This window comes from Heteronotia binoei, chromosome 7 (assembly GCF_032191835.1).
Source record: "Heteronotia binoei isolate CCM8104 ecotype False Entrance Well chromosome 7, APGP_CSIRO_Hbin_v1, whole genome shotgun sequence".
Taxonomy (NCBI): Eukaryota; Metazoa; Chordata; class Lepidosauria; order Squamata; family Gekkonidae; genus Heteronotia; species Heteronotia binoei.
This window is the reverse complement of record NC_083229.1, coordinates 38556066-38581046: the sequence shown is the minus strand read 5'-3', so window position 1 is coordinate 38581046 and position 24981 is coordinate 38556066. Positions and strand designations below refer to the sequence as shown.

At 41.6% G+C, this 24981-nt stretch overlaps 1 protein-coding gene across 2 annotated transcripts in view; it reads left to right on the top strand.

Moving 5' to 3' along the window:
- VPS13B (vacuolar protein sorting 13 homolog B) overlaps positions 1-24981 on the top strand; it is a 572358-nt gene that overhangs the window by 164053 nt on the left and 383324 nt on the right. For both annotated transcript variants that reach the window (XM_060243442.1, XM_060243444.1), the window contains exons 18-19: positions 3421-3555; positions 4785-4958. In XM_060243442.1, the coding sequence (XP_060099425.1) occupies positions 3421-3555; positions 4785-4958 (309 nt within the window). The remainder of the gene's footprint in view (positions 1-3420; positions 3556-4784; positions 4959-24981) is intronic.

Sequence of the window (24981 nt, the reverse complement as noted above, 5' to 3'; positions counted from 1 at the left end):
AAACAGTTATTTTTTGTGGCTGCAGGTGGATCATGTGCCTAACTTGAATTGTGTAGGCATCCCTTCTACTAATAAAGAATACAAGCTGCGCAGTTAGGTTTCTTCCCCCTCACCTGTAAAAAATGAAAAGGGGTCGGTCTTTCTCTCACTCTCTCTTTCTCTCTCTCTGAAGAAAAAAAAACACCAGAAATAAAATGTTGTTAGTCTTAAACAGGGGACTTAATTCTCTCTCCCCCCCCCCCCCCGCCCCAGAAGTGTGTTTACACACAAAAGCTCATACCTGGAATAAAACATTGGTGGTCTGCAGCCATGGGATGCCATTTTTTCTCTTTCTTTCTCTGGCTCTTTCTCTCCCTAGAGCAGGGGGAAGGGGAAGATCCCTCAGCCAATCAAGGGAAGGCTTTCTTTGACTCTTACCCTCCTCCTCAGCCAGATGAGGGAAGGCTTTTTTTCTCTCCTTTGCAAAGCAGGAAATAGGAGAGACTGGTCAAAAGGAGCAGCGATGCAAGAAATAGGAAATAGGAAGCAGCAGAGGGCCAGTTGCTTGGGGCCCTGCAGGGGACAGATATGGCCCACGGGCCATATCTTTGACACCCCTGGGTTAGAGTGTCAAACTAGGATCTGGGAAACACAGGTTTGAATCCCCACTCTGCCATATATGCTTGCATGGGTGTCCCTGGTAGGGATCCCAACCCTCCCACCCTGGCGGGGGACCCCAGGATTTCCACCCTCTTCCCCTGCTCCCCCAAAAAACGGAAGCGGGGGGAGGGGGGAAATGGTGAGCCGCCCCATCCTGGAGCGGGCGAGGCCGCCGCACCGCTGCCGCCCCCTCCCCGCCCAGTGAGGCTGCAGGCGGCGGGCCCGCCGGCGCCCAGCAGCAGGAGGCGGCGGAGGAGGAGGAGCTGTCGGCCGAGGGCCTCGCCAGCAGCGTTGGCGCAGCAAAGGGGCAGCAGGAGCGCGGCAAAGAGGACGGGCGCACCGGAGCGGCGGAGCCAGGCGCGGCCCAGGGCAGTGAGGGACCTCTTGCAGGGGTGCAGGAAGGTGCCGCACAGCACGGCCGCCCCGCAGCACAGCCCCGCCAGCTGCTGGCGGAGGAGGAGGGCGGAGGCCTTGCCCTCGTCGTCGGGCCGGTTGAGGATGCGTAGGAGGGTGTCGGCCTTCTCGCCGTTGTCGCGGCTCAGCAGCTCCTTGAAGGGCTTCGCCTCCACCACGTTCAGCGTCGCCCGCAGCCGCTCTCCCAGCCACTCTACCCGCACGTTGTCCATGCCTTCCCCTCAGCGGCGGCGGCAGCAGTAGGCCCGGGCCCAGCCCAACCGACGCTCGCCCGTTGCCATGGCTACCACCTCAAGCCCTGCTGCGCCGCGAGCGCCTCCCGCGGCAAGGAAGGAATTGCAACAGCCTGCAGTTGAAGAAGGAGGCGACTGCAGATTTTGATACCCCGCTCTTCCCCCGTGGCCAGGAAAGCCCTGCTCTTCCTTGATATTGGCTCCACCCCAAAGTCTCCTGGCTCCACCCCCAAAGTCTCCTGGCTCCACCCCCAAAGTCCCCAGCTATTTCTTCAATTGGACTTGGCAACCCTAGTCCCTGGGTAAATGACACCTGTTCAGTCTTACCTACCTCATAGGATGGTTGTCAATATAATATGGAGTAGAGGAGAATGATGTAAGCCTCTTTGGATTCCCATTGGAGGGAAAGGTGAGGTGTAAATGAAGTAAGCCAGCATGGTGTAGTGGTTGAGAGAGGTGAACCAGAGGACCAGGGTTGATTTCCCCACTCCTCCACATGAAGCCTACTGTCTACCCCGCCTACCTCACAAGGTGTCTGTTGTGAGGAGAGGAAAGGAAAGATCTTGTGAGCCACTTTGAGATACCTTAAAGTAGTGGGGTATAAAAACCAACACTTCTAAATAAATAACTGGAAAGCACAAAGCTTATTTCTGAATGGGTACATGGGGATCTATTTCTCAAGTGTTTCCCTCATCTTTGGATATCCAGATCTGCAGATTGGGACCACACTGACTCTAAACAGATGTTTCTGCAAACTTGAAAGTCCCTTCAGGTTTGCAGAAAAATCTGATATCTTAAAAATACATCGGGGAGTTTAAATTCCCTCCAGCACGGTTGTTGCTGGGAGCAGCAGAGCCTGGAAGCCACACTGAGCCTAGCAGTGGCGGAGCCTGGGAGCCATGCTTGGCACAGTGGTGGCAGAGCCTGGGAGCTGCTGCAGCCCCAGCAAGAAATGGGGGCGGGGGAAGAGAGAGATGAGATTTCCCCCTGCAAGTGTCACAAGCCTACGCCTGTATTCCCTGTTTACTAACTAATATTTATCAGTTTACCCAAGAAGTCCTCCAAGTTTTCATAAATCCTGACCCTGCCTTTGTACAGGCCCATTCTCTGCCTTTTGTGATATGTCTTTGGCACTGAAGTTTACTAGTAGGGTAAATGGTCTTACTTTCTTCTGTAGAAGAAACTTTCATCCCAAAGATTACTGAAGCATCTCCTAGCACAAATGCAAGACAGAAAACTCAGTTTCAAGCGTGATTAAATTGCCTTTGGAATTTTGTATTTTTAAGACAAGGCAAGGGGTGGAAGTTGAAAGTTGAGTCAAGTCTGTGTTGCGTCTTCTTTTTATTACAGGTGCACCAAATTTTTACAAATACTATAAGTAAACGTTACATTCTCCTGTAAGTTGCGCTTCGTGAAATAATAGCCAAGTGAAATGTGGGTGGGTGTTCAGTGAGCTTTCCTGTGCAACTGTGCCAAAGTTCTGCGTTCCTGACCTGTTACATCCCCCACTGTTACAGTTCTAGGTCCCTCTTCGGAAAAGGCTGCCAACAAACGCAGAGTGGGGTAGCTTCCTTTTTAAAGCGTACAAATGGAGGCAGAGAAGAGACCACCAAACTTATTTCCACTTTTGACCTAAGGCAAAATTTGAACTTGGGTTTCCATAAAAAAAAGATGGCAGTGCAGCTGCCTGCTGTGCAGCTCTGCTGTATATATTTGATTTTTATTTTGCTACTGAATTGAATGGTTTTTAAGTGTAACGTAAGAACTTTGTTTTGATCATTTTAACATGTCAGAATTACAGGATAACATGCAAGAGAAGCATAACATGCCTGGAGTGTAAAATAAAAGCAAAGCTGGATATACATATAATTACTGAATCAATGTAATGTTTCAATTTGTGTTTTCACATTTATCTCATTTGTGTCTTGCATAGATACTGTATACTTATCTGAGTGTGATATTCCTATAAAGAGATTTATTCCAGAGTATAAAAGATCAGTATCACAGCAGATATATTGTAATACTAACTAAAGCAGATAATTAAAGTATAATTAAATTTAAATGCTTCAGTGAAAGAAAATAAAAAAATATTTAAATTCAGCAGGCTAGTACATTTGCAGTTTTCTTTTATTAGGTGTGAAATCTAAGAATCCCCTGCCAACTCTTGAGGGCTCAATCCAGAATGTTGAATTGAAGTACTGCAGCACATCATTGGTCAAATGTGCCTCTGGGACCATGGGATCAATAAAAATTTGTGCCAAAGCCCCAGGTATGTGCAGCTGGACCATGTAAAAGTTTATGGCCTGTGTAGGAGAATTGGCCTTGCTTTTTACAAGGAGAGTTACTGAAACAAGAATTTACTCATTGTTCCTATGAATAGGAGGTGTATTTTATTTTTTTGGGTTTTAGAAATGAGCCAGGATGATGTAGCATAGCATCATCACTAGTGAAAATAAGAAACTCTATTAAAGTATTTTGGTTATTACAAGGCTTAAGGTTTGAAACCAGTACAGCTTAAAATCAAGAGTTTTGTAGTTAAATCTACTTTCACATTGTTACACCTACTTTCACAGTAATCTGATATAACGACAGAACGCAATATCATAAAATAGGCTAAGCTTTAATTTAAAACACTGAACTGGTTTCTTCAGCTATCCCTGAGATATATGTATATCAGACACACTTTGAAGTGATTAAGTCACACTTAAAGTTTTACACACTAGAAGAAAATTTTTGAGCAATAGAATGCTCCTGTTTTTGGATGTATTTCTCTTGCTAAAATATATCAAAATGTATTACGGGCCTTGAAGCCCTTATCTCATAATGCAAATTGAGTTGTGTTGACGATAGATACCAATATCTGTAGAGACTCTGCAGTAGAATAATAGAGAAGAAATGAATAAATCCACTGGTGGATAAAACTTCTTTTTGGATAAATTAAAAACAGAACAAGATGGCTACTTTAAAATAAGCCACCTGCTGAACTTATTCCTTAGGTATATTTTGCTGCTCTTGCTCTTGGTTTCCCTCTAAGGCTGCAGTATATGAGGCCAGGACTTTGATTGCAACCAGATAGAGGGCTGTGCTGCATGGCAGAAAGGCAACTCACGGATAAAAGACCATTGGTGCAAAAGAAAATGCACTGAAATAAATGTCTTTAAAATCAAGAAAAGTTGGTATGATTAGGCTTGCTGTCTAGTGCATTGCCTTCCTGGCTATTCACTTTGTGCCAAATTATAGTATTGAAGAACTGCTCAAAGGTAAAGCAGGGTGAAACACTATAGGTTAGCTTATGCATACTAATCAGGAAATCCTTCATGAAAATTGAATCTAACTATTTTTTGGAGGAAATGTGATTTGGGAATTATTAGACTTTCTAAGACGTAATAGATAGTATTGTCTTGCTTTTTTAATACAGTGAATCTTTTAACAGTTTTGTGGAGCTTACTGCACATGTTATTAATTGAATCATACAATATGTTTTAATGATGCACCTAGGTGACAGTGGAAAGGAGAAGCTAATCCCTTTAATTCAAGGGCCATCTGATACAAGAGACTTACACAGCAGCAAATGGCTCAATGAAAGCCGAAAACCAGAGTCTTTGCTTGCTCCAGATTTGTTGGCCTTTACAATTCAAGTCCCTCAGCATAAGGACTACAGCTATAACTCAGGTGAGCACATTTTAAAAAAGTTTGTCCTTTCATCTTTTTGAACCTAATATCCCATTCCAGGGGTGTCAAACATGCAGCCTGAGGGCCAAAAACATTCCTCTGGAGGGCTCCTGTTAGGCCCTCAAGCAAGTCTGATTCCTTCTCCCTTTGGCTTCCTTCCTTCTTCATCACATCTTGCTTTGCTCAATCACACAGGAGTTACAGAGCAAAGCCACTATTTTCTCCATTGGCTGAGGCTCCTCCCTTGGGGAGGAAGGGGGGGAAGAAAGCTTGCATTGTCAGGCTTTCTCAATTGCACAGCAGAGCTACTGAGCTAAGCCTCCCTTCTATTGGCTGAGGCTACCCCCTTGTCCCCTGAGAAGGAAGGAAAAGAGCCAGAGCTTCCTTTGTCCAGTTCCCTTAATCACATGAGAGAAATACAAAGAAAACACCCTTTTTTAAAAGAAAGAAAGCGCCTCTGGGTCCTTTATAAAGTTTGTATCTCTACTTCCTGACATTACATTTTATGACACACATGGCCTGGCCCAACAAGGTCTCATTTATGTCAGATATGGCTCTCATAACAAATGAATTCAACACCCCTGTCCCATTCAGTTGGTAGAAGAAGTATTTATTTAATGTATTCCATGTATCAAAAGACAGTGGCTTAGATCCTTTGAAGTACAAAGGCAACCATATTCCCAGATGCTGTTTTTTCTCACTCTCCCCTCTTTCCCCCCTGTGAAACTGGACAAATCATGAGAGGGAGGGCAGGAAGGGATGAGCCAGTGCTTGACTCTTGTGGCCTTTTGTTACATGCCCAGGCTGATTGCCACTTTGGGGTCAGGAAGGAATTTTCCTCCTGGCTAGATTACTTAGTGATCCTGGAGATTTTTTTACCTTCCTCTGGACATATAGCAGAGGGGTGACAAAGGGTGGGGGGGATGTGGTTGTGAATTTCCTGCATTGTGCTGGGGGCTGGATTCGAGGTCCCTTCCAGCTCTGTGTTTCTGTTTCCCAGCAACACCAATACCTTAAAAAAACCGGTAAACCAAACAACCCACTGATTCTCCTTTGGACCTCACTTCAGCATTTAGAAGCTGCCAAGGCTACTAGGGAATGGTGGTGGGTGGGAAAGTACCATATGACAAGTGTTTTTATGGTTACGTTTGATAGCATCCAAACCACTGTCAGTTCATTTGGAAAGCTGAAATTTGAGCAAAGCATTGCAAAGTATGTTCTACAAAGTATGGCTTATCAGTTTGATTCTGTGCAGTTTTTGGATGTTGCAGTACAGTATAGATTTTCCTATAGAGACCTCATCCATGCAGAAGGGGAAACAACTATAAAACATCTCTCAGTCTTGGGAGAATTATGTCATGCTTTCTAGTTTAATCTATAAGTCTTTTCGTTGTTCCTCAAGTATGTATAGTGGAAGTTTTCCATGGTTTATAAGAAATACCTTTTACTGTAGTCATAATCTACTTAATTGTGCACTAATGTTGATATCACATTTGGTTAGGCATGTTGCAGTTTAGTTTTGTCTATAAGCTTAAACATGGTAAGGAAAAAAGTTTTGAATTAAAGTCACAAAGGTTGTAGCACTGCTGTAACTTTATTCAGTGGGCTGATGAAAAAGTGGCTCTGCTCAGTTGCAGAGTGACAACTTGTATTCCTTTCTTAAACAAGTATGCACCTTCATAACTTTTATGAAAAGCATGTTGGTGTTTTTGTGTGAAGTCCCCCCTCCCCATTCAAGAGAGTATGAAAAGCAAGCCCTGTGCTGCAGTAAGTGCAGAAACAACAACGTTATTTGATACTTCCATACTTTGTAAAGGTTAATTTTGTTCAGTGGGGTTAATTGGAAAGGAAGGGGTGCCCCCCCAAAGGCAAGTTTGCTGCTTCACTTTTTTTGAAGCTCAAATGAGGGTTAAATGAAGTTGCTATTTTTTCTCATTCACAATTCAAACCAAGGCTACCATCCCTGTTAACAGTCTGAAATGTAAACAATGGATTCTCATTTTAATTGTGTCTTTTTTGTTTTAGAAATGAAACATGCATGCACGCAGGCACACATGTCCTGAAGTTTTACACATATGCACATGCACACATCATAGTAATTAAAGCCAATTCACATTTATGATTTGGGTATAAAAGTGTAAAAATGATACCCATCTATCTTATTACATTTCCTCTTCTCTCCCTGAGGACTGAACTTTGTATTTTATCTGTAATTGTTGCCAGTTTTCTGTCGTTTTCCCACTGGGCTCCCGGTGCAAAAAATAATAATAAAAAAATCTTATCCTACTGATGACAGAGCTTGCTTGAGTGATTTCATGCTCTTACCATTTTTGTTCACGGGAATTAGCAGCAAAATGTAACTACAGCTGAATTTAGCATCTATTTTTGTAATTTTGAAGTTTATACTCTGTTATTCGAGCTAAATGAAGAGATACAGGTGTTCTCCGGCTCAAGTCCATTGGGATTTTTTGATGGCTGAGGCTTGAAAAGAAAATGCATGTGTTTCCAGAGTCAAACAGCAGCTGTGAGACAAGGATTTATGCTTTTCTCAGAACTTTGGGATTTCAAAATGTTACATTTAATCACAGGCACAGAAAAAGAGAGCAAATGTTAAAGATGTTACATATAAAGTAGGGGATTGATCTTTTTACCATACCAGCCAGTTGTGGGAATAGAGGAACAAAGCGGTCTTTAATCTTAATATGAATAATTGCAAAAAAGATTATAATAGTTGCCAAGATTAAATCTTGCAAGTAATTTTTCCAGTGGCACAGAATGTTTTTACTCTTTCCTGGTGGGAAAAGTTACTTTATCTTTAAATGTTTGGTACCAGAAAAACAAAGATATGATATACACTTTATTTATTTATTTTTATATTTACTTTGTTTGTATGGAGGAGAATAAAACAATCCAGTAAAACACAGGCACTTTAAAATCTTGCTGAATTCAGAGGGAGAGAGTTAAGCAGGTGCTTAAGTCTAAAACAGCAAAAATTGTTAAAATAATTAAAATGGTTGCACTTGTTGAGTCAAAATCATATCAAGAAGCATATTGGTGAATTTTTTGTCTATGATGTTACATTTATTTATTTATTTATAACATTAATAAAAATGCCTTTTCTGCCATATCAGTCTTCAAAAAGCCATACAAACATTTATACTGTAAATATCTACATTTTTAAAAGCATAACAATAAAATATGAGCATGAAAAGTTGTTTTACATGAGCTCCATAATGTGATACAGCATAATGAGGGGAAAAACAAATATGAAAAGAGAATCTTAAAACAATAAAATTCTGAGGTTTTATATCCTGAACACAGAGTATCTCAGATACTACATGCTTAGAGAACTGGAATTAGCCATCTCTTGAGATCTGGTGGAACAACTTTGTCTTAACCCACCTTCTACAACTCAGTAATGAAACGTGTTGGTAGGCTTTTGGGGGGAGGGGATTCCATAGTTTTGCCACAATATTAAAAATCTCTTCTCTTAACTAACACGTTCTATAGGGTTTTCTCTAGGGGAACTGATCTTTGGAGACCAGCTATAATATGGGGGGTGGGGGGGTGGGGGTGGTGGTCTTCCATCAGTGTAGCAACCCTAACATGGAGCACATCTCTCTATGATCTCAGCTGTTAAGAGTGGGTATGTGGTGGATGCAATATCTGAGATACTCTGTGTTCAGGCTATTTAAAGACTTATAATCTTAGAATCCACAGTCTTAAAATAATACCCCCTAATGTTGTTTTAAGGGGATACTTTTTAAAGAGGAGTTAATGGATTATTATATGCTTAAAACTGTATTTTGCTGTGGTACATTTTTGAATTGGGGTCTGTGTTTGAAAGTTGCTATTAGATACTTTTATGGGAGAATTTTTTCCCCTGATGCTTTGTAGGTTCTCCTTCTGCCAGATCCTGTGGTGAAGTCATAGTTCTGTATTTATGATGTAATGTTCTGTTTCTATGGAAATTCTGATACAGCAAATTCAGCATTTTAGATTTATAAGGATTAAATAAGAGGAACATATGGAGTGTGAGCAAATATAGTACTTTCAAAAAATAAAATCTTGCAGATTTAGAAACAATAACAGACATAAGATTTAAATTATACCTATTCAGAAGATTTAGCTAATGCAGAGGAGTCTAATCTCCTTTAAGTTGTTTCTACAAGTGTAAGTGATTTCTTTTGTACTTTGTAAAGAAGGCTTTTGATACTTCAGAGAACCTGTTCAGCCCCAAATCACTTCTGCATCTGCTGGCTTATAAAATTCTGTGAAAGTTTTAGGGTTATGAAATTTTGTGATCTAGCTACTAAAAGCCAAGTGGGAAACAATTCCTTTTCTGTGTTTCATCTGTTACCCTACTCTCTCATTGTGATTCTAGCCCACAGAGGGGCATGCCATGTCTAAACTGCTTCTGTAGGCACAACTGCTGGTATATCAGGCAATCTGAATTTGATCAGGAAATGGCAGTAGTTTTACGAGAGAAGGAAGTTATTGCCATGAACTGTAGTTCTCCATCATATATCTCTCTGTTCCTAAAAACATAGCTATCTTTTTCCCTGCTTAGCTGCTTGACTGAAAAACATGATGAAAACATCCTGAAAAACATGGTGGGAGCACTACTCACTCTTACTTGAAGTACTTTAAAATACGTGCTTAAATATAAGTGGAAAAACTTGCCCTATATTTTAAGTGTATAGTCTATCAGTATCCTTTAACCCCTGGTGTAGCAAGTGGTATGCCAATCAATTTATTTTTCCTTAAAATCTGATATGACCAATTGCTAGCATAAGTATTAGAGAACATAGGATATATGTAACTAGGGTATTCTAATAATAAAACAACCCCCTTCGGATGCATAGACAGAACTTCAAGGTTTAGAGCCAGGTGTTTGTCTTTAAGAGACACAGATTGGTTTTGAGGCACATGGCTGTGTATCCAATTCAGTTTAGAATGCCCAGAGTACAACATAGGAATAATGCTTGAATAATCTCAACTCTCTAACTAAAAGCACTAATCCAAATAGGAATTCCATAGAGCAGTTGGACTACAGATTTAGCATGAAAGACACAAATATCCACATGGATGTATTGGCCCCATGGGAATAAAAGAAGTGTACCACAGCCAACATCCTACACTTTGCCTGATTTTGGTGGTATGTCCATTAGCTGTTGTATTCCTAAGTGTTGGAGATGACCACGGTTTTCAGTTTTCCAAAACTGACAAAGAGTAGGTTGGAATCACAATAGTTTACAAATCTAGTCAAAAGGTGCTTAAGGCTCAATTGGATTCAGGATAGCACCACCGCATCTCCTGAGTAGAGCAGAAGAAGGTTATCATGAGGGCCAAATTTAGAAAAATGGCCATCTATAGTCCTCAAAGTATGTACTAGGTCACTCATAAAGAGGCTGAACAAGTAAGGGGCCAGTGCACATCCTTGTTTGACACTAGGCTTCCCAACCCTCCCGCCCTGGCGGGGGACCCCAGGATTTCCACCCTCTTCCCCCGCTCCCCCAAAAAATGGAAGCGGGGGGAGAGGGGGGAAACGGCACCGGGGAGCATGGCGAGTAGCCCGGAGGCCGCCGCACCGCTGCCGCCCCCTCCCCACCCACCGCAGTTGCTCCTCCGAGATGGGCCCAGGCTGAGCCCATCTCGGAGGAGCAGCCAAGAGGCGGCAGCAGCGGGCGAGGCAGGCCAGGAGCATGGCGAGCCACGAATCCGGGCCCTTCTAGGACCCGGACTTGCGGCTCGCCACGCCCCCGGCCCGCCTCCACGCCCCCGGCCCGCCTCCACCCCAGAGGCGGAGCGGGCGAGGTCGCCGCGCTGCTGCCGCCTCTTTTCTGCTTGCCGTGGCTGCTCCTCCAAGATGGGCTCAGGCTGAGCCCATCTCGGAGGAGCAGCATGGCGAACGGAGAAGAGGTGGCAGCTGCGGGGTGGCTCGCCATGCTCCCCGGCGCTGTTTCCCCCCCTCCCCCTAGCTCCACCCCCAAAGTCTCCTGGCTCCACCCCCAAAGTCCCCAGATATTTTTGGGGTTCGACTTGGCAACCCTATTTGACACACACCTCCCAGTTGGTGGGAAACTCACTGGTTAAATCACACTAGCCGCTGTAGCATACCTGGCAGCTAAAGACTACAGTTTGTAAGTAAGAAAAAGTAGTCTTTTGTCCTTGAGGAGCTTTATCCAATTTTGCTCTGCAATAAACATCTGGGTATCAAGTCAAAGGCTCCCTTCAAGTTAATAAAAGCACAGTACAATTCCCCCCCCCCCCCCCAGCATCTCTATTTTTCTCCACTAGATAGCCAAGTGTAATACAGTGATCAAGTGTGGATCTATCAGAACAGACTCCAATCTGCTCAGGGCCCAAAACTTTTTGATCACAAAACCAAGAGTATATTTGTCCAGCAAGCGCTTTGCATAGAGAACGCTTATTGGGGGGCGGGGCGTCACTTCACTATGGCGGACGTGTTTTAGGGATGTGTATGTATTAGAGACGTTTGTGTTGTGTGGTGTGTGAGTTTTTGATTATAGTGTATGAATGCTGCTACACATAGTTTAACATGATTGTCAGAATGAATTTATATTTTAGTAATTATATGAGGGAATTGTATGTCAACATGAATTTTAATTTTATTTGTTGTTATAGTATAGCAGATGTTAAGAACCACTAAATAGCAAACTTATACATGGACTAAAGTTTATATAAGTCCTTATAAGCTTTAATACGTTTTATTCAAATTGAGTTCATGTTTTTTTTTCTTAAAAAAAAGATTGTAAAATACAAGAATAAGTTTTTTTATTATTAGTGTTATTATTTCTCCCTTTTGAGGTGCAGTTGGGTAAATGCATTGATACTGGCATTTTTTTCATTCCTACTATTATTATTTGGTGGTATTTAAAGCAATGAATTTTTAGTCATTGTACCTCATGCAAAAAGTTCATAATGGTAATGGTAATCGTCTCAACTCAACCTTAGTCTTAGATACCTGTGCCATTACTGTTTTTTTATATTTCTCTTTATGCTAACCTCTATAGTTCCATATCAATGCAGCAATATCAGACTGGACAAATGTGAGGTCATTTAAGTGTATGTGCTACAGTACACTATTTTGGACTAGTTAACAAACATGTGCACGTTATTTTAATATTGCTTATATCTTTGGTAATGTTGTTTAGACCATAATATACTTGGTTATAAAGCTCAAGACTTTGCAAACTTATACCTTCAGGTGCTTCTAAAACCTTTAATACACTTTAAATTTGTTTTATGCTTCAAATATTAACTAAAGGGAGAGATGGTTTCTCAGCAACAGTTCAGTAGTTTCCCCCCAAGTTGGTTACTATAAAGGTTTCAAAGTAGGGATCATTTTCTTGGTATCCCTTTATACAGCCTTGTTTTAAGGTTTGAAACTTATCCTCTGTTTAAGGGGATTGTATTGAGTGTTTAATAAATTTTTGTTCTGTTTAACTGGACCCATTCATAAAGGGTTCAAATTTGGAAACTTTTGCACAGTTGAATTTAAGTGTACCTTCGGAACTGTTATCTTTTCTATATACATATATATATATATATATTAATTATAATTTCTAGCGCTCTTAAAATGACCACATGGAATTGCAAAGGATTAAATAGCCCTATAAAATCTAAAAGAATTGCCAACATAATGTTTAAAGAACATGTTAACATCTTGTGTTTACAGGAGACACACCTTAAGAAAACACTACTTTATGTCCTTAAATCTAGCTGGTTCACACAATGCTTTCAGGTGCCGGGCTCTTCAAAAGCGCGAGGAGTAGCCATTTTGATCTCCAAGAACATTCCATTTCAATGTAAACAAATTTCTTCAAATCCTAAAGGTCGGTATATTTTTCTGAAGGGTGACCTGGACGGCTCACTTATCGCTATAGCATCTCTATATGCACCTAACTGTAATCAAGTAGGTTTCATAAAGGATACTTTGACGCTACTTTCAGACTTTAGAAGTGGAGACCTCATTATTGGAGGTGACTTGAACATGATTGTGGATTCAAAGATGGACAAAACATACAAAAAAACTAATATACCCCCAAACAAGTTCTGATTTGGACAATATATTTAAGCAGAATGACTTATTTGATGTTTGGAGGGTGAAATACCCCGGTGTAAAAGAATATACTTTGTACTCTGCGTATTACAATATTTATTCCCGCATTGATTATCTGCTCTTCTCTAACTCATTGCTGAACAATTTAATAGATGTAAATATAGGATCTTGTACGGTCTCAGACCATTCATGGGTCACTTGTACTTGTAATGTTGGCAAGCCAGATTTCTCATACACCTCTTGGAATCTGAACACCTTTCTATTGAATAAGGACAGCATCTGTGCAGGTATCACCAAACAAATTGTGGAGTACTTTAAGTTTAATAATACTGATTGTGGAGTCCCTCGGGAGACAATTTGGGACGCTTTTGAAGTGGTTTTTCGAGGTCACCTCATAGTTCAAGCCTCATTTTATAAAAAAGAAAAACAAAAAGTGATTTCAGAGCTGCAAAACACAATTAAAGACTTAGAAATTAAGCACTCCAAATTTGGAGGTAAAAAAACATTGAGAAAACTAGTTGAGGAATGGAAAAAACTAGAATTGTTAGAAACATTACATATTCAAAAGCAACTAAGATATGTCAAACAAAAATTTCTTACTAAAACTTCAAAATATCTCAGATTGCTGAAACACAGAGTAATGAAGAAAAAAACTTCTAATATAATTCATTCTATCAAATCTCCCTGCAGTAGTATAATTAACAAGTCAAAATAAATTACCAAACAATTTGTACAATATTATCGAAACTTATATACCTCCTCTAACCCACATCAATCTTCAATTAGTAATTATTTAAGAGATATCAGCTTTGGCTCCAAACTGTCAGAGGAACATATTAAGTTCATGGACCAACCGATTACAGTTTTTGAGGTTCAGCAAGTCATTGCCAACATGAAAAATAACAAAGCCCCGGGTAGAGATGGACTACCTATTGAGTTCTTTAAGAAATTTTTGCCCTCTTTAATACAACCCTTAGTTGATTCTTGCAATAATGTTATGCAGAACTGGTGTATTCCACAAACGTGGAAAGAGGCGAAGATTTTTGTTTTACATAAACCTGGTAACGACAAATTGAACACAGCTTCTTATTGCCCAATATCCCTCTTAAATCATGATTTTAAAATTTTTTCATCCGTATTAGCAGCCAGACTTAATAAAATAATCTCCATTTATGTGCATTCTGACCAAGCCGGGCTTTTACCCAACAGATCAATTTCAGACGATATTAGAAAGTTACTCAATGTTATCAATTTTTGTAAACTTAAAAAAATTGATTCCATTTTATTGTCCCTGGATGCCGAAAAGGCTTTCGATAAAGTAGAAATCCCTTTCTTGAAAGCAACTTTACAACACATGGGCTTTGGTCCCAACTTTTTAAACTCTATTAATGCCCTCTACAATGAACCCAAAGCTTGTATTGCAGTGAATAACTGCAGGTCACCAGATTGGGTGCTTTCCATGGGGACTAGACAAGGCTGCCCTCTCTCCCTTATTTTATTTGCTCTTTCCCTGGAACCCCTAGCTCATGCAATTAGGACCAACCCTCAAATTACTGGAATCCAAATTGGCCCCGACTGTCACAAACTTAGCCTATTCGCAGACTATCTAGTTTTTTACTGCTCTAATCCCTCTGAGTCACTGGCACAGTTAATAGCTCTATAGAAAAATTCAAACAAATCTCAGGTTTTACTATAAACTTTGTCACATCTGAAGTTTATCCTATATATCTATCAGGCAAACTTGAATCCCATCTTAAGACCCAGTATCCTTTTAAATGGATTACATCAATACTTAGACACCTCGGCATAATGATTCCACTAGAACGTAAAGATATCTTTAAGGTCAATTTTGACCCACTCATCACATCTATAAAAAACAATTTAAATACCTGGAACAAACTACACTTATCTTTGTTGGAAAAGGTGGAACAAATTAAAGTCTTTATAATGCCAAGGTTTTTATTTCTTTTTCAAAATTTGCCTATAGCCATTTCACATAAGGATTTAAAAAGATGGCAAAATCTTCTGCTAGACTATGTGTGGGATCATAAAAAACATCGTGTGGCTTATCCAGTTCTCACAAAACCCTTAGACATGGGAGGTTTGGCTCTCCCTATTTTAGAAAATTACTACCTTGTAGCACAGTTAAGAAATATTGTTTATTATGCATCTCCCCTCAGAGACAGAGGATGGGTACATATTGAACAGTCATATCTTCTCCCCGACCAATTACACTAAACTATCTGGAACTCTCCCAAAGACAGACCGCACTATGTAACCTCTAATCCCTATCTTTCCCACACTTTGCAACTCTGGGATAAATACCACCATATTCTTGTATCTGGAGTATTTCCCATAGCCTCTTTTTTAGGCCAATCATGGTTCCCTGCTGGCAGGGATGTTTGTTCCTTCTTATCGTGGAGGGGAAATGGTATCTTTAGATTGTTGCAAGTATGCCAAAATAATAAAATGCTCTTGCAAGATCAGTTGGTAAGACGTTATAATTTTTCTTCACATTGGCTGCAATATAATCAAATTCATCACTTCTTGCATAATCCAAACATTATCCTTCAGTGTGTAGGCCTTTAAACGTATTTGAAAAAGCTTTATCATTACACACACACAAAGTAAAAGATTTAATAGCTATAATTTGCAAGCCTCTTAGTTATTCAAATTGGCAAAAGACTACAGTGATACAAAACGCATGGAACAAAGATTACAAAAATACGCTTTCGGAAGAAAGTTGGGTCAATATTTGGGCATCAAAACTACTTCACACAGTATCTTTAAATCTGAGACTATTGCAGTTTAAATTATATTCTAGATGGTACTGGACTCCTTTGCAATTGTACTATGCTAAGAAATCATCTAACCCATATTGTTGGAAAGGCTGTAAACTAAGGGGTATGTTAGTGCATTGTTGGTGGGAATGTACACGAATTCAACATTTTTGGAAGCAGGTCATATCTATTATTGAAAAAAATTGTACAGGTTAAGCTTCCTTTGACCCCAGAATTGATTCTGCTAAATAACTGGTCCAGCCAAAATGTACCTAGCACTAGAAAAGAAATCACTTATCTACTTCTTTTGGCAGCTAAATTGTTATTAGCTAAAATGTGGAAATCTAGGGCAGTCCCCTCATTCTATAAATGGTACTCAACGATATGGGATATAGTCGTAATGGATAAAATAGCATCAAATTTAGTTAAAATGGATTCTTCTGGAAACAAGGAAGACACATTCCTAGAAAAATGGTTTGGGTTTTTTGAGTTTATACAATCTAATCAAATACCTGAGCTCAAAGTACCGCATAAGTACTTAGACTTTGCTTTCTATTAAGCGTGAGTGAGTCTATATATTTAACCGTAATCCTGCTTTTCTTTAACTAAATCAACTGTGCAATTGGTTTAATGTTGCCAACGAATGTAATCGTTCTAGTTGTTCTATTTGTTTACTAGTTTGTACTGGTTATTGTCATTAATAAGCTTGTCGTGTATGTATACAAACAAAGATCTTCCCTTTTGGGGGATCTGACGTTATGTGGTGTAAGCTTCGGATGTAACTAGAATATTAAAACTCAATAAAGCTTATTTTAAATTTTTTTAAAAAAAGACAGGGCTTATTGGGCAATAATCCCCAGGATTTTTAGGGTTGCTTTTAAAAAAAATGGGATCCCTGTAGCCTTAGTCCAGTATTCAGCCAAGGGAGAGGCCCACCATTCCAGTTCAGGAGGAAGAACATCAGGGCCAGGGGCTTTTCCATTTATTTTCCATTTTGCAGAGCAGTAAAGCTGCAGTACTGCAATCCAAGCTCTCTGCTCACAACCTGAGTTTGATCCCAGTGTAAGCTGGGTTCAGATAGCTGCCTCAAGGTTGACTCAGCCTTTCATCCTTCCGAGGTCAGTAAAATTACCCAGCTTGCTGGGGGGGGGGGATGTAGTTGACTGGGGAAGACAATGGCAAACCACCCCGTAAAAAGTCTGCCATGAAAACGTCATGATGCGACATCACCCCAGAGTTAGAAACGGCTGGTGCTTGCACAGGGGACTACCTTTACCTTTTTTACCTTTTAATTTAATTTAATTTCTTTTGGCGTGACAGAGGGCCATTTGGAAAACTCTTGAAGTATGATGTTTTGGTGATCCAAAGTGTTTACTGATGGATCATAGAATAGATTTGAGAACTGGGCGATCCATGCCTGGGGAACAACTAGAGAATCAAGAGTATGACTTCTATCAGAGATGCAGCCTGCAACTAGAGCCTAGAACTGTTTATTATTATTAGTTACTGAGGCATTGATTAAAAGATCCCATTTTTATAATGCAATATTCTCTTCTTGAGGCTGATTGTGTGCTGAAGTTTTTAAAGATCAAAATAACTGGCAGGTAGTGAAATTGTGTCTGTGTCACAATGAAAATGAGAGAGGGTCCAAAGTTGGGTTTTCCGTTTCCAGCAATCACTGTCAAACCAAGAGTCTAATTTATTTCTTGGGTACTTAGGTCTGTGGGCTGTAGATTGCCAGGCCGCTTTAATGAAATGAATAAATCCCCCAAAGGAAAAGAGGGTCCCAGACACATTCTGGGCATTAATTAATTGTTGGTTCACATTGGTTTCAGACTTGAGTACCTTAGTGATCTCTTCATCCATCTTCTGATTCCAGCTAAGTCTTTTTATAGGAAGATAGCTGCTCAGATGTGTTTTTCATATATGGTAATGTTCAGGAGCATGCATATGCAAAGATAGTGATTAATGAAAAGTGGTCACTCAGTGTAATCATCTAAATAGAAATCCTTGACTAGCCTCCTTAAGAAGGATAATACAATAATGTAATCAATAATACTTGAGCCATATGCTGAACTGAAAGTAAATTCACAGGCAAGTCATGTGGGAGAGATCCATTCAAGATCGATTTGCCAGTAGACATGATAAAATATGCTAGGAAATGACTAGGAGGTGAACTGTGTGTCTTTGGAACACATTATGTTAGGGAAAAGAGGATTCCTTTGGATCAATACCGAGGGCAGTGCCCAGGGATAGGTTGTCTTTTGCAATTCTTGCATTAAATCTCCCACTGTAAGTTCTGCCAAGGAATATTCTGTCCCAAGACGTGCTAGGTATTCATTCAGGGTGTCCCAGATCTGTGCAGCAACTACACAGGGGTAAATACTCATTGACAATTATTAATGAAATAGCTAATTTAAACAGCCTGGTCAAGGATATTAGCTGGGCTGATTTAGAGAATAATGGCACCAATATTAGATAGCATAGCTCTGCTCTGAGATGACCACTGTGCCCAGACAGGAGATGGAAAAGATGCTTGAGTAGCATGATCAAAATACTAACCGTTATAATAGAGCTAGAATACTTGGGGATGACAGTGCTTCACTAACGTTAACTAACATTTGCAACTTCAGTAGGGTCTAAATGTATTTAGCTTTCTCTGTGCCAGAGGAACACACATGATTGGATAGGGAAGCAAGTCTCGTCAGAAGTAAGCCCATATTATTCAATAAGGCTGACTCTTGGGAAAGTGTCCTTAGGATTGCAGCCATAGGTCCTATTCTAAAATGAGACGGTGTGTTTGTGTAGGCAGAACAACAGGAATGAATTTCAGGCCATATATATCCTAGAAACCTTATTTCTCTCAGCTAACTGTAGAAATGGCACTTAGGATTGTGTTTGTGTGTACCAGCAACAGTTACTTTTAGAAATCATCATTCACAAGCATCCTTAGGATGAAGCCCTTGATAATAAACCAGTATAAAGAACTGGAAAGTATTTTTATTTCAGTGTTTGTGCCAAAATTAAGAACAAGCATCCTCGGGGTATTTCCTCAGGTATAAGAGCATGCAAAAATTTGCTTGTAAAGTAAAACGTCTCATTATTTTAATGAATTTTCTAGATATTACACACCAAGTTTTTTGTAGAAAAACCCCAGCAGGAACTTATTTGCATATTAGACCACACCCCTGATGCCAAGCCAACTGGAACTGTGTTCCTGCTCAAAAAAGGCTTGCTTTTAGCTATTCTGTATGTATTCCCATAAGAGATATTCATTTTTTCTTGTTTATGAATGACGCTCTTTGAATGTGTGTATCTGTATGGAAATAAAAAAAAACATCATTGCAAAATATGTCATAACTCATCTATCAGCTCGTTGAAGAATCTGTTCCCTGAAAGGTGCAGTGTCTGAATTTTGCAAGAAAAATGCTATATACTTGTAACAAATGTAGATTTAAAAAACTGAATTCCTCTAGCAGATAAATTAGTTTTGCTAATTGCGAATATAGCAATGACTATATTAGATTTCTGTTTCTATAAGGCTTTGACACAATACACAGTGAATAATCTTAGAAAAAGTTAAGCATTAAAGTGGGAGGTTTCTTGTTTCAAGGGAGAATTCTGCTCTCCCCCAGAAAAGATAAGTAATATATTCTACTGCTGGTGAAGCCATTTGGATATAATGAAGTAATTCTTCACTATAACAACAGTTGCAGATCAAAACTATAGCCTTGTTCTTTTCTTCACTCTAGAAGGGTTTTTTGAGAAAGACTCCTGTAGCTTTCCCAGTTAATGTTAGTCTTTCTAGTTAGTATTCGATAATATAAGGGGATTGGTGTACCAGTGAAATCCAGACTTCTTTAACCTCAGAATGAATTTTTCATTGCTGAGGAAGCCCTGCTTGTCTGCTACAAAATCCCAACATTAGGGATTCTGGACTTATTTCTCAGATATGCTGCCTCATCATGCCTAGGGTGACAAATTTCTGTGGAACGGTGATAATAGCCAACAAGCCCTTCTACCTGCTGCTATTGATCTTATAGGAAGGAAAGCATTTTGACAACCATTGTTTAGCACTGAGACTATGGCAGCAAGAAACACTCATATTAAGGTCTTATAGATATCAAGCAGGGATGCATGTAAACCTGTTTCACACCATACATCACCTACCATTCATCCTTCCTTAGGGCAGGAGTAATATAAGATGGGTGGAAGAAAAAGTGTGTATCTAGTTAATAAGCTGCACTGTTGGAATTCAGCAAAATGGGCAACTAAATGTGTCTCCCATTTGATTTATTGAGAATTATGATGATGCCCTCTTTAGGAAGCCTATCAGGACAAATGCCCAGGTTCTGCCAGTGCTGCGTTGGCATATAACTATTAAAGAGCAGAAGCATCCTGCCGAATTAGATGTTGTTTTCCCATCCAAATACTAACCAGACCTGACCTCCTTAGTTTACAACATCAGACATGTTCAGTATATTATTAGGCCTCCTAACATTTTTGTTGCATTTCACCGTAATTAAGGGAGAGCTTTTGTTAAATATCAGAGTAGATATTCATATGCGATATAACATTTAAATGCAAGAAATATGCTTTGGATACTAGAAAATAATGGGTGCATGCAGTATCAAACATCAGAGTTTTTGAGTTTTATGTTTACCATAGTTAATCAAACAACTGTCATAAAACACTTCATGAAACACAGTAAGTATATATCAGTATTGCAGATATTGTTTCTGTATTTGACAGCCATTATGGTCTGTATTTCTTGAGGCACAGATTTGAATATGAAAAGCTGTTTTTAATTAAACATGTATTGGCTAGAATACTGGAGTAGCTCCTACTCAGTTGGGGGGGTGGGGAAGGGTCTTGAGAGCTTTTAACTTCCATCTGCTTTCACGCGAAAGATGAGTAGAAGAGACTGTAGCTGTTTACTTTCTGTTAATGTTTAAACTGGCTTCAGTGTCTCTAACTGCATTTAATCCCTGTGATTTAAGTGCTTCATATGGTGATGGAAGCTGACCATTAGCAAGGAGGAAAACATGAAAGCAAATGCCAAAACATTCATAACAAATATGGCTGCATTTGACAAACTCATGATGTGTGTGTTTGTAGAACACTTAAGCTGCAATTCTCTACTCAGTTATACCTGTGTAAATATTGTTTAAGCCTTTGGGACTTAATTGCACCTAAATGGCACCATATTGCAGCCATAGTTTTTATGTGTATTGCCTTGACAAATAAATAGAACCATGTATTACCATCCCCAAGTTACTGTATTGAACATAATGACAAATGCAGCATTGTTTGCATATTTTATATTTACATTCCACCCTATACCTAAGTCTTTGAGGGTCTTGTATAAATATTTTAAAACTTACATTTTTAAAAGGACAAGAAAAAGAACAAAGAAATATAATTGTACCCATGTTTTATGAATGTCTCCAAAACATCCATTCCCCCCCAACCTCATACAGAACATCCTTTGAAAGGTGACTTTAACATTTATTTTTCAGTCTTTTAAAGATTAGGTAGTCCTCACTAAAAGTAGGTGTCCAGACCTGTCACCCCACCAACAAAAGTACAGTTAAGGTAGATATTATATCCCACATTGCTTCTTAGTTACAGAATTTGTTTTGCATTCATCATCCAGAGAGAACTCAGGGAATGAGAAGTGACTTGGTGTGGGGCTAGGATCTGGGAGACCCAGGTCCAGATCCCTACCGTGTCATGGAGCCTGTTGGGTGACCTTGGGCCAGCTATTTTCTCTAAGCCTAACCTACCTCACAGGGTGATTGTGAGGGTGAAATAGAGTAAGTGAGGCTAATGTATGCTGTCTTGATCTCCTTGGAGATTGACCAGAGAAGTGTGGCTTAGTCCAACCTAAAGATGCTCTGAAGCTGAGAAGGAATTGTTGGTGTGACAGCTGGATTCTCCTCCAACAGTTTGAAGAGGATCTTGGCCGTCAGATCCCCACGGCTTCAGATATGGAAAGGAGTGGTGTTATGTTCATCGTCATCCTTCTCCTTCTGTAAGGATGCTTCCACTAGCTTTGGGAAAGAAGCAATCCCAATCACCACCTTCTCTGCCTGGGGTTGGGAAGGTTTAAATGGGCCCTCCCCATTCTTACAGGTCTTCTCTTCCACTTGAGGCAGCACCCTGGTAGTCCCTGGCAAGTAGGCTGTGCTTCCAGTGCTTCAACTTTTGGCGCTGCAAGGCCATCATCTTGCCTGAGGTATCTTGCACCATAAGCCAGCTAGGCTGATGAAGAAGAGTTAGCATTATTGCATCTTGAGGGCATGTCCCTGGCATCCAGTTGGGCTGCAGGAAAATGGCCACCATTCTCAGCCTGACTGTTGTGTTCTCCAATGAGGATCCAGTTGGGGACTTCAACAAGGCATTTGGGGACATCTTTGAGGTGGGAGAGGGGCAGCCAACCCAGTCCTTAACGTAGGATAAAAGTGAACTAAATACTACGTGGCAGCACATGGTATATAAAAGTAAAATGAAGATCACACATTTTTAATTCTGCAATGTACAGGTTGCGTGTTTTCTTTTTTAGCTTTTAATGTGTGTGCATCTCAAGATAAATGGCCTACCTTTCTGGCACACATTGGGTAAATAAATGATGTATTTTGAACTGGTTTGAAACTGATACAACAACCGGTTGTTTAACATTTTATGCCTTGTAAGTAGTGGCCCTTTCACTAAAGACCAACAGCTAATTAATATTGGCTGTAATCAAGATTATGGCTCTCTTGTTGAGACTTTGATGGGTAATCATGTTGCCATTGGCAGGGCAGGTGAAAGCCATTATGAACCCCTAACAATTATTTCTTCTGTCTTTCTGTCTAGACCCAACAAAAACTTCATATTAAAATCGCATGAATAGGGTAGTAAACTGGTTCTCTGAGCATGCATCATCATTTTCCCTCCTTAGTCCGTTCCTCACATTTTAATTCTACCTTTTTCTGAAGAATTCAGGCAATGTATATCCTACCCCCCCCCTTGCAGTCTGTCATATTTAGGGTGGCCATAATATCTGCAGGCCAGCCAGGGACACCTTGAGGGGGGAAGGAATGTGTGCGTGCGCCGCCGGAAACAGGAAGTGACGTCACTTCCGGTGACGTCACTTCCAGTGACGTCACGTCACCGCCGGAAACAGGAAGTGACATCACTTCCTGTGACATCATTTTCCCCCGCGCCACCTGCCGGAAGCAGGAAGTGACATCACTTCCTGTGACATCATTTCCCCCGCGCGCCACCTGCCGGAAGCAGGAAGTGACATCACTTCCTGTGACATCATTTCCCCCAAATGACATCATTTCCCCAAAATGCCACTGCCGGAAACAGGAAGTGACTTCACAGCACTTCCTGTGACGTCCCCAAAAATCCCCCAAATATCACCGCCGGAAACACCAAGATTATTTATAGAGAGGGAAAGGGGGAAATAAAGTTAAATAAAACTTTTTTTACTTTTTTCAAAGTGAGAAGACTAGAGAGAACGGGTTCCACACTGAGAAGCCAGTCAGACTCCAGTGGGACTGTGCTGCATAATGCAGCCTATTTATTTTGTCCTGTTTGCTCTGTTGGCTCTATCTGCGCCACCTTCATCACTTTCGGGGTGTGGATCCCCCAGTGGGGTGGTCTCCCGACTCCCTCCGCCAGCTGTTTCTGATAGCCCTGCGCCCCCTCTTTCATTTGATATGTGTCCCGTGCGGATGCCACCCTCCCGCCAGGAGATGCCGCAAAATGAGCCCCCTTGAGGCTTATGGCGGCAGGGCTCGGGGGAAGCAAGCTAGACTGCTGTTCTTTTGAGGGGTTATAGAGTGTTTCGAGCCCGTCCCTGTGGCATCGGTCCCATCGTTGTGGGGCCCAAGGGGCCAGCGCAGCGGCCCGCCGAAGCAGCCTGTCACTAATAACACAGATCGAGATGCAGGACAGGAACCCGGAAGTGACCGACAGGCTGCTTCAGCGGGCCGCTGCGCCGGCCCCCTGGGTCCCACAACGATGGGACCGATGCCACAGGGACGGGCTCGAAACACTCTATAACCCCTCAAAAGAACAGCAGTCTAGCTCGCTTCCCCCGAGCCCTGCCGCCATAAGCCTCAAGGGGGCTCATTTTGCCGCATCTCCCGGCGGGAGGGTGGCACCCGCACGGGACACATATCAAATGAAAGAGGGGGCGCAGGGCTATCAGAAACAGCCGGCGGAGGGAGTCGGGAGCCCCCCCACTGGGGGATCCACACCCCGAAAGTGATGAAGGTGGCGCAGATAGAGCCAACAGAGCAAACAGGACAAAATAAATAGGCTGCATTATGCAGCACAGTTGAGAAAGTGCCTTATCCCATATACTGATGAAGTAAATACAGGATTTGAGAACAAAATTGCACCAGAAGACACAAACACAAAGCTCCCTTACACTGAATCAGTGCTTGGGTCCACCAAAGTCAGTATTGTCTACTCCAGGGGTGGCCAGAGTTGCTTAACAAAAGAGCAACACAGAATAAAGGTCAGATGTTTGAGAGCCGCAAGACATGAACATCGGATATTTGAGAGCAACGGAAGGAGGGAAGGAAGGCGGGAAGGAAGGGAGGAGGGAGGGAAGGGGGGAGGGAGGGAAGGAAGGAAGAAAGGGAGGAAGGAAGAAAGGGAGGAAGGGGGGAAGGAAGGAGGGAGGAAGGAAGAAAGGGAGGAAGGAGGGAGGGAAGGGAGGAGGGAGGGAAGGAGGGAGGGAAGGAAGAAAGGAAGGAGGAAGGAAGGAGGGAGGGAAGGAGGGAGGAAGGAAGAAAGGAAGGAGGGAGGGAAGGAGGAGGGAGGGAGGAAGGAAGAAAGGAAGGAGGGAGGGAGGGAAGAAGGAGGGAGGGAAGGAGGGAGGAAGGAAGGAGGGAAGGAAGGAAGGAAGGCAGGCCGCCCCCTCCCACCAGCCGCCCCTCCCCGCTTTCGGCCCCCTCCGTCCCTCCCTGCCTGCCGGCTTACCTTTTCCCAGGGCGCGGCCTCCCCTCCGGGCAGGCGGGCTGGCCAAGAGGCGCAGCGGCGGCTGGTGCTGCTGGCGGCGGCTGAGGAGGAGGCGGCCGAGCCCACCGACCCAGGGCCTCCCGCCACGCTGGCGCTGCCGGCCTGCCTCCCGCTCCAGCCACGGCCTCCGCCGCCT